Consider the following 15,606-nt stretch of genomic DNA (forward strand, 5'->3'; position numbering starts at 1 on the left):
TATATTATATATTTAAATTTTTCGCATGGTTATTATAGTCGACCAAATTAAACACATGTTCATTATTTTCTATCTACTTCACACATTTTGTTAGGATATGATTTGACTGACTTAAAACAACAGGCTGCATCATTTATGTTTTTTTTAAACAGTATAAAAATGAACCAGTAATGATGGTTGAGGCCAAATTAATGCAGAAGAGATACCAGTCTACACCACAAGATGGGAGTGTTGGACGAGGATGCAACAACTCTGTCCTCATGACATCCCAGGATGTAAGCGCTAAGCTTTGGCCATGCTTCAAATCCAAATTGGTTTGATACCACACAGTGATTAGTAAGCATGAAGTGAAGAACAAAGCAACTCAGGCTAAAATGTAATCCAAGGATTTCATCAGTCACATGAGCTACATACAATCAGCTCAGAATCAGTGCGGCCATACCATGAACAAATGTTGGCATGTGTCAAACAGGAAGCTGCATTAGTATTGACATTACGTATATGTGTTGATGTGAAAGCACATTTGTCTAGCCCCAGTGTGAGGTAATTCACACTATACTTACAATGACTTTAAACACACAAGACATTTATTTTGCACCATTTAAATCCAATGTGAACTCGATTAAGGTTTTTTTCAGTTTAGAAAACAGCATTCAATTAATAATGATTATAATTATATGAATACAAAAAATTGTGTCAAAACTGTACTGATATACTTATATTTTGGCCCCACAGGTGTCATGAGGATCACTTAGGTCAAACTTATTTATATGGAGGCCTATAACAGCACTTACTCCTGACCAAGCCCAGTCTCTTTAAGTAGACAAGGAAAACATGCATTAAAAACTTCACCACATAACTTAACATGTGAGACAGATTTTTTTTTAAACAGTATAACTTTAAATCTATTCAAAATAATTCATGCCATTAACTTCCGTGTGCTACTTTAGCAGGGAAATTAACATGGGACAACACTGAAATAACTCAGGACAGGTGCAGTGTACAGAGACATTGCAAAAAGGGATCACAGAATTGGGAGAAAGTGTGAACACCCCTAACTTTTTATGGATTGTGCAAACACCACTAATGAGTTGTACTGCATTTCGTAGTGTAGTTTGAAAGAGGATGAGACGGAGGGTGGAGATGGTGTGAGTTGCATTATGTGGAGATCACTGTGACATTTCTGTTAGTATTTCTAGTCTCTACCATCTGCTTAATGTTGCAATGTCTACAAGGCAAATTTCTTAACCAACAGACAATAAAGAATCTTATCTAAGTGTAAAAAGCAGCTCACTGTGTCAGCTTTTTCTCTCCCCCTCCCCTTAGCCTTTTGTATATGCTTTACAGTCATCATGAACTATCTTGAGTGAATAAAATATAATGAACTAATCTTGCATTCAGAGTATATTTGAATTTGATTTGAAATAATTTGAAATATAGTTCAAATAGAGGCATGACAATAGGCTTGCTTTGGCTGGGAGTCCTCTTTGCCTTGGCCAATGGGTGTCAAGTCATATGGCTTGGGTGGTAGCTGTGGATGGGGGAGGGGTTGTTTTCTTTCAATATCTCCTCTGAGCCAATAAGCAAGAGTGCTACTGAATGAATCCAATTATCATCTACAAACTATCCCCAGGAATACCTTGCACTAGGCCACAATACACTTTCATCAGATACAATATTGATTCCTATGTAAAGAATGAAAGCTTCTTTCTTACTATATAAAGATGACCCAGGAAAACCATTTCTATACATAATTACATATTATTTATATCTATTTATATTTATATTTATATTTATATTTATTGTTCCCAACATTGGCCTTAAAAGTCTATGTGTCTAATTTCTAATATAAGTATTTTATTGTGTATTGATAACTAAATAAATAACTTCCCCACTTTTTGAAAGTTATATACACTCTATCTGATTGTTCCACTTCTTGAATGAGGCTAGACCTAACTCATTATTAATACACATTTTCATGATTGTTCCACTTAGACCTAACTCATCAGTTAGATATTCAAATATAACGATCCAAATTTGTGGATGCATCATTACATCAAAGAAATTATACATGTTTTGACGCAAATTTTCATATGTAAAATCTGTGATCTAGAATACAGAATAAAGTTCTGATGATTTAAAAACAACATGCCCACAAAACAACAGGGTTTTGTGTTTATGGCTAAGCATGGAAATTGCAGTTAAGTTGGACTATGATGCAAGATGTGGGTCAAATTGTTGCTTACCATATCTTATAACAATATCTTATAATGATACAATAAATCTTACAATATCTTTATATAACAACCACAAAAAGTGTGCTAGCAAAGAAGCGACAGCTGTCTATTTATATGTCTGATTATATACACTGGGGTCATTCATATTCAAACTAATAAGTGGTCATTGTCTCCAATTTAACCCTTGCAATAAAGGAACATTATGTCCCAAACTTGTGCTACTGTCCCTTTAAGAGGACGAACCTCGTCCCTCAACAACTGTTTTATGCAAATGTGACACGCAGAACGTGCCATGAGCCAATCAGATACGAGTTCTAACCGCGGGAGATCTAAATTTCGCGGGACGAAGTTTGGCGGTAAAAAAGCTGTTCTTCGCCAGCTCTTGTCCTCTTGTATGGAGAGCGGAGCTCTGAGGTGGACGGACAGGAATCACAGACCGGGTTGGATTCTGCATCAGAGGGGGGGTCACAATAAGTTGTAAATCTCAAACTGCAACCTGAGCTCACTGAGACCTGGAAGACCTCTGGTATTTGGACTTTAAAATACTGGATCGATGACACTGTTCACTTATTTAGGCAGCGATTTTTAACAATAACTTGTAAGGAAAGTTTCCTCTGCACTTTGTTACCGGACAAAGGATAACAACACCGACCAGTGTACTGTATGTACTAACGATTATTACTACTAAATACGCCTGGATTGCATGTTTAATTCGTGCATTTTGAATTGAATAGGCTGGTTTCAGCTGTGTGAGTTGCTATTGGCTCCTTCGTTATACTAGAAATATATTTTCATAGGAAGCCTGTAAGTGCAGCAGGTCGCCGGTAATAGGGAACGATATAGCAGAGCATTGATCAGTGTGTAAGCCAACAGCACACTTCCCCCTCCGCCTGACCGATCCGGTTAAATTTAGTTTACTCAGGAAAATGATGCGAATGCCAAAAGGCGTCTCTCCGGCATCTTGTCGGCCAGCAGTGGGTCTGTCTTGCCCTCAACAGAAGGTAAAGGTTTTGTCTAAGACAGAGTTGCTCGGCACCGTACTGTCCAGCCCGCCGATGAACACGGTACCGGTTGGCTATTTCACCCAGATCTGCAACACCACCGCGGCCGAACAAAGAGCCAACAGCCTGTATTCAACCCCCCACGGACCAGAGGCTAAACCCATCAGATCATCCTCCGGGCGATTGCCGGTAAAGAACCAAACACACACTACGAGTACAAGCTTCCACTACATTTACACACATTTTAATAACGAATCATTGATACAGTGTCCAGCACAGTGATCTCTGTGCCTGTGTGTGGGCGGAATAATTCATAATTTCCATTGGCATGCGCGTTTTAGCAACGTTTGGGGCACATTCAAATATGTTTTGACGTGATAAGACACAGAGGAGCCACTGTGTCTACTGCTGGATGTGTATGAATTGGTGTGTTCCCATGTTAAGTTGTGTGACATCTTTTCCCGCAGTCCAGCTGTAGCTAGACAAGACCAAACGCTGTGTGTGTGTTTGATAGGGAGGAGGGGGGTAGTTGATAGTGGTGGGGCCCCTCTTTTATGAAAAGGAAGGATGAGTGGCCCCCACAGTGGGAGATAGCTGGGGCAGCAGGGGTACACAATCAAACAATGCTGGGGGGTGACCAAGCAGATGACACTAATGTAAACACAGTATTTTACACTCATCTCTTATCTTCTTTTAACCATTTTGGGAACTGAAAATCAGATCTAATTTGAGAAGAAATATTCCCGAGCTGTAGCTCACACTTTTATTTGGACAGCTTTTTTTGTGATCACACCTACATGACAGCTGCTCCTACTGCACCTGTCATTAAGGCAACACAGGACCTGTGTAACCTGTTCATCTCACTGTAGGAAGGAGCTGGAGGTCAGAGGTCATAACCGGACAACTGGCGTGTTTTCCTGGGAACTGACGTGTGTATGCTCAGGTGGAAAGTTCTCTTAGAAACACTAAAAAGCTTCATGTCCATCAAGTAAATTGTTTCTGTAGGAAAAATGAAATGAGAACTGTATTCCAGCCATTTTACAGGCAGTATGCTTCCTATTGCTGAAGGATTATTTGAAAAGCTTGATGATCTGAGAGGATTGGATCGCACTCAGAGACTTGCTAGTGCTCCACACCTGCTGTTGTTTGTTATATTGGTCTCCTCCTTTCTCGCCAGCCCTGAAGTCCTTTTAGATTTAGTGAATTGCAGTAAAGCTAAAGGGGGTTAGGGGTTAGAGTGTGTGCAGCGGGTCCAAATCTCATGTTAACCCCCTAGCCCTTGCGCCTGTACTTACTAATAGGCCCTTCAAGAGGATTAGTTGGACGTAAGTAAAGTGCGAAATAGGCTGCCACCTGGCTTATTATATGCTAAGGTGAACTTAATTGCGATTCATTCCTGTATGTATTCATGGATTTGTACATGTCACATGATAGAATGATACATAAAAATGTTATCCCCTCTTTTAATCCATCATTAAGACCATTTCATGTGACACCCACTAATATCGAATGTGGGCTGACGGGATTGATGATGTAGATGAATTGAAGATAAGAAGCCACAATGGACAGGGTGTTTTCACACTGATAATTGTATTGTCTATTCTTCCTCTCTGCCATATATCCAATACACTCAGTGTGTTTGGATTTATCGTGAACATATTAACTTCGATTTTTAAGTGACTTGCAGGGCTGGTGTACACAGGTGTACATGACAGCTGGTGGGAAAAAAAAAATCATTGATCACCACAATGAGAGCTTCATTGAGGTGAGAAAGAGTAATGCACTTTTGAAATTACACAGCAGGTTTCAAAAGTCCCAAAGTCCCATAATTATGAAACTTCCCCAGCACTTTTCAGTGAAGTGAATTAGGTAAACTTTCCGTTGTGTGTGTCTGTGTGTGTGTCTGTGTGTGTGTCTGTGTGTGTGTGTCTGTGTGTGTGTGTATAAACTAAGTCTTGAAGACGTATTATACTATGAGAAGTTGATTGGGTGAAACTTTTTAATATATGTCTCGTTCAGGGCAAAAAAAGAGTAAAGGAACATCAAGGCTAGTGATGCCCATTTAATTCCCATATCTAAAAACGACAGCGACACAAGGGTTGGTGTCCCACTGATGATCATCTCACCGCTTCCTCTTTTTTGGTCTGACATTTTTTGGGATCTTATTGTTCTCTGATACAGACCTGCATTTCTAAATTACTGATGGCAGCGCACACAAAGTTGAATCATTCAGGGTCGTTTCTCGAATACTAGAACATATTGTCTCTACTGCCGGTTCCCTAAATACTGAAATTTAGATGCACAGAGCAGTATCCAAATGAAGGTGGGCTTCAGCTTTCAGCCACAGAGCTGAGAGTGATCTTTTTTTGTCTTTCTCTTTACGAACTATAAAAGGCAGAGACTTCATTTGTAGTCACTTTATTCATTTGGACATGAAGTGGCTGTGTTAGGTTCGGTGATGTGTGCACTAACAGTACATGACTATCAAACAATGCAAATGCGTCATCATTATGATAATTAAAGGGATAAAAAGGAGTAAATGCATAGTAATGTTTCTGGAAAATTATTTGGCATGTGGTTTTATGTGTTGTCATGACTAAGGGCAGCTATTATGCAATATACATTTGATATGATACATATGTGCTTGCTGACGCAGCAGCTTGAATGCGTGTTCAGTCATGGGTCTTATGTTTACAGGAAGTGTCGCCTGTTCATGTGAAGCTCACTTCCTTCAAATTAAACAGAATAATTACCGCTTTCTTTTGAGCTTTCTTTGACTGTGGTACAGGATGCTTGGCTCAGTGTTAGAACCTGAGTTCCTTTAAGTACAAACAAAACTAAACAAGGCTATGCATAATTCATGCGTGATCCCACACTTGAAAGCTTGCTCACGGGGCACGTGCTTTCAAAAACACTCCCAAGAAAAAGTTAATGTTTGACTTCAGCTGAAGAGATTCTGCCTATAATTGTTAATCATGTGTCAAGTGTAGTAAAAGGCAATGTGTCACTGATTGTCATGTGAGTCTTAACCAGGGTATGTTAACGGTTGATAATGTTGCGTCGCTCTGTTTCCTTTCAGCTTGATAGTGATGTAAATGTGTTCAGTCCTCCCTCCAAAGTCCAGGGGCTGTCTGGATTTGACAGCTGCTTTCACATCAGACCTCATCCTCAGTGCTCTGCAGCAACACAGATGAATGAGTTTGTCTGTTTCAGATACAGCAAGTAATGTTTACTACAGCCGAGTGCCAGTTTGGCCAGAAGATGCATCTGCATTGTGTCGATCGCCAGAGACAATGTCCCACTTATTCCCTGCTTTATGTCACATGTGCGTGTTCCCAGATTTTCACGGAATGTTCACAATCTGCAAAACTGCATAAGCATTCAAATAATTTTCATGAATTACTCTTTCTGCCACTAGGTAGGAGCATACAGCCCTTCTGTGGGGTTTTCCTATAACCTCCAGTGCTGCCTTGAATCACCTCCTGGATCCGTCCTTCTTGGAACCCATGTAGTGAGCCCCCATTGACACTGATGATGCCTGGGTGTGACATTGGCCACATTGCCAACTGTATGCACTCACCCAAAATTATCCTTCACCTTGTTTTACCACCACCTCAGGCCACTGGCCCTGGAGCATAATGTCCTCAATTGGGGAAGTTTGCATTTCAAAGCAGCCCACTACCCCCTACCCCCTGCACCAGCAACCCAAATGGGCAGATCCACCCTTCTCTTTTTTCCCTTGAGGGAACCATTGACATTTTCAGCAATGTAGCCATTGTTTTTCTATTGACTACCCAAGGGTGTGGTAGTGAGGGGTTTGTGTAAGGAAGGAGTAGCTCTTTGCAGGCATACTGTAACTTGCCCTTGGCTTGGATGGAATCTGAGTCCCATGCAGCTCGACTGACGAGGTTTGTTGGTTTGAGCAGAGGCCCGGCAGCAGAAGTCCTTCACGTGACTCTGACTTTGTGTGTGAAATACCAATGTGGAAGATTTCACCATAGTGGCAGAGACAGCGGGAATCAGCCAAAGAATGTACAACAAACAGAGACTGCCACGTGCAGTGCTTGGGTGTAACTGGGCAGGCAAGCAGGGTGAGGTTATAGCAAACGTGAGTGGGGTGATACTGCCGGGTTTGTGAGATAAAGAGGTAGTAGGAGGCTAGTTGACTCAGGCCTCTCACAGGAGTGGCCTGCTGCACAGTAACTCGGGAGTTTAAAATAGAAATAACATGCTTATTATATTAATTATGATGCACACAATGTCCAGCTGTCTCTCTAAGACTAACCTGATGATCAGATTCATCAGGTTATTCTTTCATGACCTTTTGTGTGTCCTGAAATGACTGTTGTGTCAGGCAACATGCCTGCGTGTTTGACCTTAAATTACCATTTGTAATAACTGCATTTTTCTCTCATATATATCTATACTGAAAGAAGCACACCCTGGCTTTCTACTTAAATGAAGTTGTGTTTGCGTAATATGGTTGACTCACCAGAGAAATCCCTCATGCAAAAAAGGAGCACCCAAGCCCCCACCTTAACCCGTACAGCTGCAGGGTGAAACCGTTGGTTCCCTCTTACAACATGTCACCGTGCCTGTGGCTGTGACTTCTAAAGCGCAGACCTGCGAGCCTGAAATATGTAGATGTGGTGCAGTTTGATCTGCACATCTAGGTCGCGGAAGTTATGAAGCTCCACTTTATTAAATGTCAAGGTTTTTGTGATTGAACCAGGCAGAACTTTAAACCACAGCCGTCACTGTTTGTAGACACAGTTCCTAATTCCCCTCTGTGATCCCTTTGTGTTTGACAGCTATTGTCAAACAAACAAACAAACAAACACACAAGTTTTAAATCCCACAAGTGTTAACAGCTACCATTTTGTTACAAAGTATCTGGTCATTGTCCGGTCCTGTGTCTCTTTGTGTCCTACTGAAGTGTCCGTGCGGCTGCCTGTGTGCTGTGGGGATTAAAAGCCGCCCTGCCAACAGCACGTACACTTGCTGTACTTGCTCCAGATGTCGCCAGTCAACAGGTGGACATGTCAGGGAGCACACTGGGACAATGGCTGCCTTTATTATCCCCACACTCGCTCGGGCGCATCTACACGTGTCAAGTCAATGCGCCACTTTTTCCATCTCTGAAAACTGTTGTCAGTTGCCTAAACCGATTAGGCAAAGCAGCTCACTGGCTTCTTATTCACTGCAGTGACAAAAAAAAAGGGAATTGTAGTTGTGTTTGTTAAGAGACTTGGAAGAAAGGAGAATACAGAAAAGGTGAGGTCCTAACCAGATGCTACAAATTACCCAGCAGCCTCAGTAACGCCGAGCTGAAATCCCACGCTTCATTAGCTCAGTCACCAGTGTGTTTTTGTGTGTGCGCCTTGCGTGAAGGAGGAATGACATACTGATTGACTGCAAACTTTCCTGTCCACTGTGAACGCTTGTTGGTGTTAACAATTCACTGGCAGGAATGCTGTGTGTTCGGGTGTCACCAATTTGCGCAAGTTGGCATTTTTCAGACAGTTGGTCATTTCTTAATCCTTCAAGAGGGAGGCTGTGTCCTTGTGACTTTCACTTTTGTTATGTAGGTCATTGCAAAAACTAAATGGTCACATGAACATATTTAGTTTATATTGGGGTCCAAAGGGTGTGTGTGTGTGTGTGTGTGTGTGAGAGATTTCAGTTGAGGCTACAGGCCTTGGAATGCATGATGCATTACAGTTATAGTCAGGTAATTGTGTTTGTGTGTTAAGCTGTAGAAGAAAGGCGATGTAGGGAGGCTTGAGAGGGGGAGGAGAGGTCATTGAGTGATTCCAGGGATTTCCTGGTGTTTTGTAGGCAGTGGGTTGAGACTTGAAACCCCCCTCCCCTTTCTACTTCGTACACACACACACACACACACACACACTCACACACACAAAATCAGCCCTTCTTCAAGTGCTTGGGAAAGTGTGAGTGCTTTGTTTCTGCACTTGAGGGCTGTTGGCACATTTACGACACAGCACTTTTCAACACCCCACCCTCCCCCCTATTTAGCACTTTGGCCAGCATTGATGTCAAAGTTTCATGGAAGGGCTGGACTGACCCTACACAATACATTTTAACAATTTAACTTGTCCTTATGGAAAGTCAGTGAGGTTTGTTAAGTAGGAAGCATGGCAGATTGTTTCCAGCAGACTATAGACTGGCAAGGAAGTCAAACGAGGAACATTATTCACACTTGGTATATTTTTATGATGACCAAATGGTTACTCTTTGCTCTTGGCTCTTAAATGTTCCTGTTTTTTTTTTTTTTATAACGGATGTAAACTCTCTGCTCTCTAGGCTAAAAGGAAGCTGGATCTAGAGGACCCTCTTTATCTCCCAGAGTTCCGCACGCCAAAAGGCAAAGGCATCATCACAACCAGGGTACCAAGTCCAAGGAGTGAGTACACGGCGTGGATCAAATGTGAGGGGAGGAAGTGTAATGTATGCTGTTTTAGAAGTCTTTCTATTCTTGTCGAGGCTTCTATTTTTTTTTTACATTAGAAAAAGGTAGAGGTCATTCAAAGAGAGAGCTGGAGACACAATAGGATTATTAAAACAGGAAATGGCATTGACAACAAAATCATGTGAAAAAAGCCAATAAAATACTGTACAAAAGAGATAAGTCAGGAAGTAGTATAATTACATTTCTTTACAATGGCCACAATCCAAAAGGGGCTGTAAAGGGGATGGAACTAGGTGTGAAGGGTAAGTGGACGGGGTACTTTGGGAGACTGTATGGGGGAAATGCTCAAAGAGGGCAGCTTGATGGGTTGTGGAGACGTTATCTTAAAGGATAGAAGCTCTATTAACCAGAGAGAAAAGCAGCACATGGACTAAATGTCCCAGGAACTCAGGAGCCCCAGAAACTAAAGTTTGTCAAATTATTAGACCCATTATTATGACAGATTTAGAAAATGGAAACTTGGTTTTAGACAAAGTTTTGGCACATGATACAATGGCACAGTGTCATCTCGTGGGAGATGGGGACAGTTCAGCTTTGCACACAGCAGACAGTACCATCAGGGATTATTATTCATTTTTTCTGTTTCAAATACCATGCACAATACAATAAAAAGATTTATCTATGAATGAGATATCAAACAGAATGCAAAATGAGTCAGACAGGAAGAAAGACACATTCATAAAAGAGTTTGTTTTCATGGTATACTTTTGGCAAAAGCTTGAATGACTAATGCAAGTATCTGAATCAGTACTCCACATCAGCTGATCAACTGAATGAAGTACTCAAATTAGTTCAGAAAAACAGGATATATGTGCACTTCAAGTACATGCTTAAATATCTGCTCTGCTTCACACCGTTCTCCCCTCACGTTCCATTTGTCTGCATCTTCGCCCCTCAGCTCCAAAGTCTCCAGGTGAGCGGACGCGCTACGACACCTCCTTGGGCCTGCTGACTAAGAAATTTGTGGGTCTGATTGCTGAGTCTCCTGATGGAGTTCTTGACCTGAACTGGGCCACAGAGGTTCTGGAGGTCCAGAAGAGACGCATCTATGACATCACCAATGTCCTTGAGGGAGTCCAGCTGATCAGAAAAAAATCAAAGAATAACATCCAATGGCTGTGAGTTGAAATGGATCAGCAGAGATTTAATAACCAGAATGAGAATAATCTGAAATTCCAGCTAATAGAAGACATAGTTGGAGGGAAATGGGTCAGACATTTAGATGCATTCACTTTCTCTGGTCAGATCATGGCTCTTGTTAATAAATCTGTCAGCAACACAGTTTTATCAGCATTTGATGCAAGAACTTCTGACTTCTGACCCAGCAGTACAACACCATAAACTACAGTCTCCAAATGATGATGAATGAACAGCTCTCTGACACAGTCACAAGTGAAACCACATTCCACAAAGGTTGTGTTTATTGAAGAGCTGTTGTGTTTGATTGCATAGCAGCAACTCAGTGTATGGATTCCTGCTCACACATCTGCCACCTAGTGGCTGTAACTAGACAACGCTGAATCACCACCATGTAGAAAGCTTACTATCTGTTACACCATCTGCACTGTTACTCATTTTAATGCAATCAAATCAACTCATCAAACTTTCAATCCTTTTTTGCTTATTTCCATGCTTATGTGTGGTCCTGCAGGGTTGGAGACGTATTCGAGGGCGGTGCAGGTGGAGGAGAGAAGGCTTGTGCCCTGAGGAAAGAGCTGGGAGACCTGGAGCGAGCAGAGAGATCTCTGGATGAACTGATTCACTCCAGCACCACACAGCTCAAACAACTCACTGAATATAAAGACAATCAGAGATATCCTTTACATACGTCTCGGTGTTTGATTACATTCCCGCTACAACTCTCCTGTGTTTGGTTACAAAGCAAACATCCACTTAATATCTGTTGCTGTTGTTACCCTTGACCCTGCACTGCACGTTTGGCTATGTGACATACCAGGACATCCGCTCCATCGGCAGTCTCCGAGACCAGACAGTCATTGCCGTCAAGGCCCCAGCTGAGACCAAGCTGGAGGTGCCGGACACAGCGGGGGTGAGAGCGCATCTTTGTTTGAATTTTACACTGTGTTCTGCTTGTTTCCTCCTTCTCACCTCTTTCGGTTTGTAGGCCTCTGCACTCAATATACATTTTTTATAATATAATGTGCGATATTGCTGTCAGATGGATTTAAGTCTTGTAAAAAGTTTTATGACAAATTAGTTTGGCAGGAACATTGAGTAACCCAGATCATTAATGATTGTACAAACACATTTTTTGTTGGTTAAAACTAAAAGAAAGATAAATGAAATACAAGCAAGGAAACTAGTAACTACTTAACTAGTGTGTCTCATGTGCTAAATAGCAATCTGTGTCCCTTTCTCCTTACAGCAGGGGTCATTACAGATCTATTTAAAGAGTAAGAACGGCCCCATTGAAGTCTACCTGTGTCCAGAGGAGGGTCTTGAAGATGCTAGCCCAGTGAAGAGCGCTGTCACCCCTAAAAAGGAGTTCCCTCAGCCCCTCTGCCCTCCAGCTGTAACACCAGTGGCACCACCAAGTTACACCATCAAAGAGGAGCCTGTCGAATGTAAGCTGGAGTCTCTGAAGGGTCACGTACCGTACTGTCGGATTCTGACTTTAGCACTAACTGTCCAGTTTGAGGAGGCACAGGTTTTTAGGCATGCACTCTAAGGATTAAAATAATAATAATTTTGACATTTATACTCTTAGTATTGCTTTCTTGCTGTGTTGCAGTAGTTGCGAATATCAATGTCTGCGTGTTAGCTGAGGAGCTGGAGCCAGGAGAGAATTAGCCTAGCTTAAAATTAAGACTGGAAGCAGAGGTGAACGGCTAGACTCAGTCCCGAGTTCAAACATGTGCTCAACAGAACCTCTAAAGCTTAGTAGACATGACATTTTGTGGTTACATGCTGTTAAACTGTAGAGTTGCGCAGTAGAACCCCACACTCAGCCACACAGAACTAAACTTCAGCCTCTCCCCTGCTCTGTCCTTTCCTCAAAACACAGGCGCCATGTCTACAGCAGCTCCAACCACCTCCTCAGCTGCAGCCTCCAGTTCCTCTCTGCTGGACGTAGAGGGCCTGTTGGGTTTGCCCCCGAGCCTGCTGCAGATCACAGAGGACCAGCTTCCTGGCACCTCATTCACCCCAGATCCCAACACACCCTTTGTCAGTTTCTCTCCACCCTTGGACCACAACGATTACCTCTGGAGCCTGGAGGATGGCGAGGGAGTGTCAGATTTCTTCGACACCTATGATCTTGGAGATTTGTTGTCCAGCTGAGGTCCAGTGGGGGAAAAAATTTAAGAGGAAGAGGGGGAAATATTTAATTGAATGCCTTCTCGAAGTAGGAAATATTACACTATGAAGCCATCACTCTTTGTTTTTGCCATGCCTGTTTTAATGTCAATGATTCCAAAAGGGTGATTTACCCCCTTTTAATTAATTTTAATAAAGTAAAAATAACAATTGTACATATAATTGTAAAAAAAAAAAAAAGCCCAGACAGGGAGGATGGGTAAGACTGAGATCGACACTGATTTGTATAACCTCCAACCATACAGAAACACTGTTTAAAAAGCAGGGATTGTTTTGGACTTTCTGTCACATTTTTCAGATTGTGCTACGAAGATAAACATTTGTAACGTCATACAAACACAGGAGTTATTATGCATATCACAGCAACAGCAAAAGACCTGATAACATTTGGGTATCAGGCGGTGTTTATGGTGTGACATCTCAGGAACTTTTATTTTTTTCTTTTTCTTCCTTGTTTCCAAAGTCTAAATGTTTGTGCCAGTCTTTGGCCCGTAGGGGGCAGCCTTGTATTATGTCAGCTTTAACTGCCGTGCAGCTTTACAGGATTCAATCACTGGATGAGAGAAAGCTAAAGCCACGAAGAACCATTCACAGGGTGTTTTTGTAGGAGTCCTAGTGTCTTCAACACGGACCAAATGAAGCTGTGAATCACTTGTTTAACACCAGCCTTGTAGATCTGCTTGCATCTACAGCTTGAACATGCAGTATCGTGTGAAATCTGAGCATAGACATTAGACATACAACTGATTTTGAAAGTGCTGATGTTGCGTCTGTCTAATCAAGTTTTCTCTTTCCTGCCTTAAGCTTTTCGTCAGGCCTTGTACCTGTTTGGTGCTGCGCTGTGTGCCAATCTATGCAGGTTGAGACACCCGATACTGGACCCACAGCCAGAGTTAAGTGACCGATAATGGTGGCAGAACAAGAGGATCACACGCTCTGTCTTGTAGGTTTAGCAGCTTTGGTTTCAAATCCAGTTTTCTCCCCAATTGATAGTGGAATTTTAATTGATGATTTTGTTTTATTTGCTTGTGTAAAACTACTATTGTATTTCTGAGGAAATAACCCAAAAGAATGAAATCCAACATCTGTGTTGCAGGTGTGGTGGAAGGTCAATTAATTAATGTAATTAAGGTTTAATAAGAGGAACGTTTTCTTTTTCCTCTGCTTGTTCTGAAATGAATGAAGTCTGTTGATTAAACAGCAACAGAAACAATGAGGAATTGATCTTAACTGTTCAGAATTTAGGCCCATGAATGCTCTCCCTCATGTTATGGTGCAACCCTTTTCTCAATGTCAGAGACGTGCACCTGAGATCAGAGCGGTTGCAACTTTTATCTGTTAAAGTTTTTTTTTTTTTTTATAAAGCATTCTAGACATTTGGAAATTTGAATTTCATGCTGATGTGTTTTTGGCTTTCCCTCTACATTGCAGAGATAAGCTAACTGTCCTGTCCTAACAAAACTTGAAACCGTGTGCTTGTGTGTGTGTATTTGATAGCTTGGGAAATGGGTGTCATGGTGTGTTTGTGTGTGTGTTTTTACAGTGTAGATTAGAGAATGTGAATTCAGAATTTGTTGGTTTTTTTTTTGATGAGCATTATTTTTCTGGTATTTGTACATAATTTGTTTTGTATTTATACCTATTTTTTTCTGAAATTTTTTGGAAGTTGATACTGGCCTTTCTGCAGAGGGCACGACTGTTTTTTGTATGACATGCAGCACTTAATATTTTGTAATATTGTGTGGTCTGTTTGAAATGATTAAATAAATACTAAAGCCATGGTTTACACTTGGAATTATGATCCATTTTTATTTTAATCACTTTCCATGTCAGAAACCTGTAGTTTCTATTGCATTTTTTTAAAATTTAGTTCTTCTCACTGAACTTTTCTTTTTTTCATCTAGGCTCACCATCAATACATCTTCTAGCTTCTGCATTGTCATCCTTTATCTGATCTGACTCTTACTGGAAAAATCCATTCATATAAGGGCTCATTGCATTTCACTGGCTCAAATCAAAATATGGAGTCCTGTGTCTAAAACCAGCAAGGGTATGGCCACTGAGGATATTGATCTAATAAGAATTGACATTCCCAGAGGAAGCAGAATGGGCAGACAAGAAGAGTGACAAAGACACTGAATGAGCTATAAACATGTTCCGACAGGTTGACAAAACCCACCCATCATTCTTTGTGAGTTGGTTGCTTTGGAAACAAGCTCACAAAAGGCAGGGGGCAGGCAGGAGGTCAAATGTCAGTGGGTCAGTGTGGAATGGGGTTAATGCATTCTGGGGGAAATACATTTGCATGGAAATATAGCACAGATTTGCTACTTAATATATGTGTGTATAGTGTTGCGTGTTACTTATCTTTGAGAATGACTGAAATGGAATAATGGAAAATGATTTAAAAAAAAAAAAAGCTGAATGGAATAATGGACAGTCAAATACATGAGGAGTGTTCAGTGTGGGTTGTTCCTTAGTTACTAGACAAGGGTCAGCCAGATGTTATTGTTATTGTGACTCTATTCTTCAGAGAGAACCT

At 41.3% G+C, this 15,606-nt stretch overlaps 1 protein-coding gene across 1 annotated transcript; it reads left to right on the forward strand.

Annotated features, from left to right (window-relative positions):
- Nucleotides 1-2,649: 2,649 nt before the first annotated feature.
- Nucleotides 2,650-14,859, forward strand: e2f2 (E2F transcription factor 2). Its single transcript, XM_023407433.2, has 7 exons — nucleotides 2,650-3,427; nucleotides 9,563-9,662; nucleotides 10,627-10,846; nucleotides 11,380-11,541; nucleotides 11,664-11,778; nucleotides 12,115-12,313; nucleotides 12,754-14,859. Exons 1-7 carry the CDS (start codon nucleotides 3,164-3,166, stop codon nucleotides 13,026-13,028), a joined length of 1,335 nt encoding a protein of 444 aa, XP_023263201.1. The 5' UTR covers nucleotides 2,650-3,163; the 3' UTR covers nucleotides 13,029-14,859.
- Nucleotides 14,860-15,606: the final 747 nt, after the last annotated feature.

This window comes from Seriola lalandi, unplaced genomic scaffold (genome assembly GCF_002814215.2).
Source record: "Seriola lalandi dorsalis isolate HSWRI2012SDOR001 ecotype SW California unplaced genomic scaffold, Sedor1 jcf7180002054335, whole genome shotgun sequence".
In the NCBI taxonomy this organism is placed as follows: domain Eukaryota; kingdom Metazoa; phylum Chordata; class Actinopteri; order Carangiformes; family Carangidae; genus Seriola; species Seriola lalandi.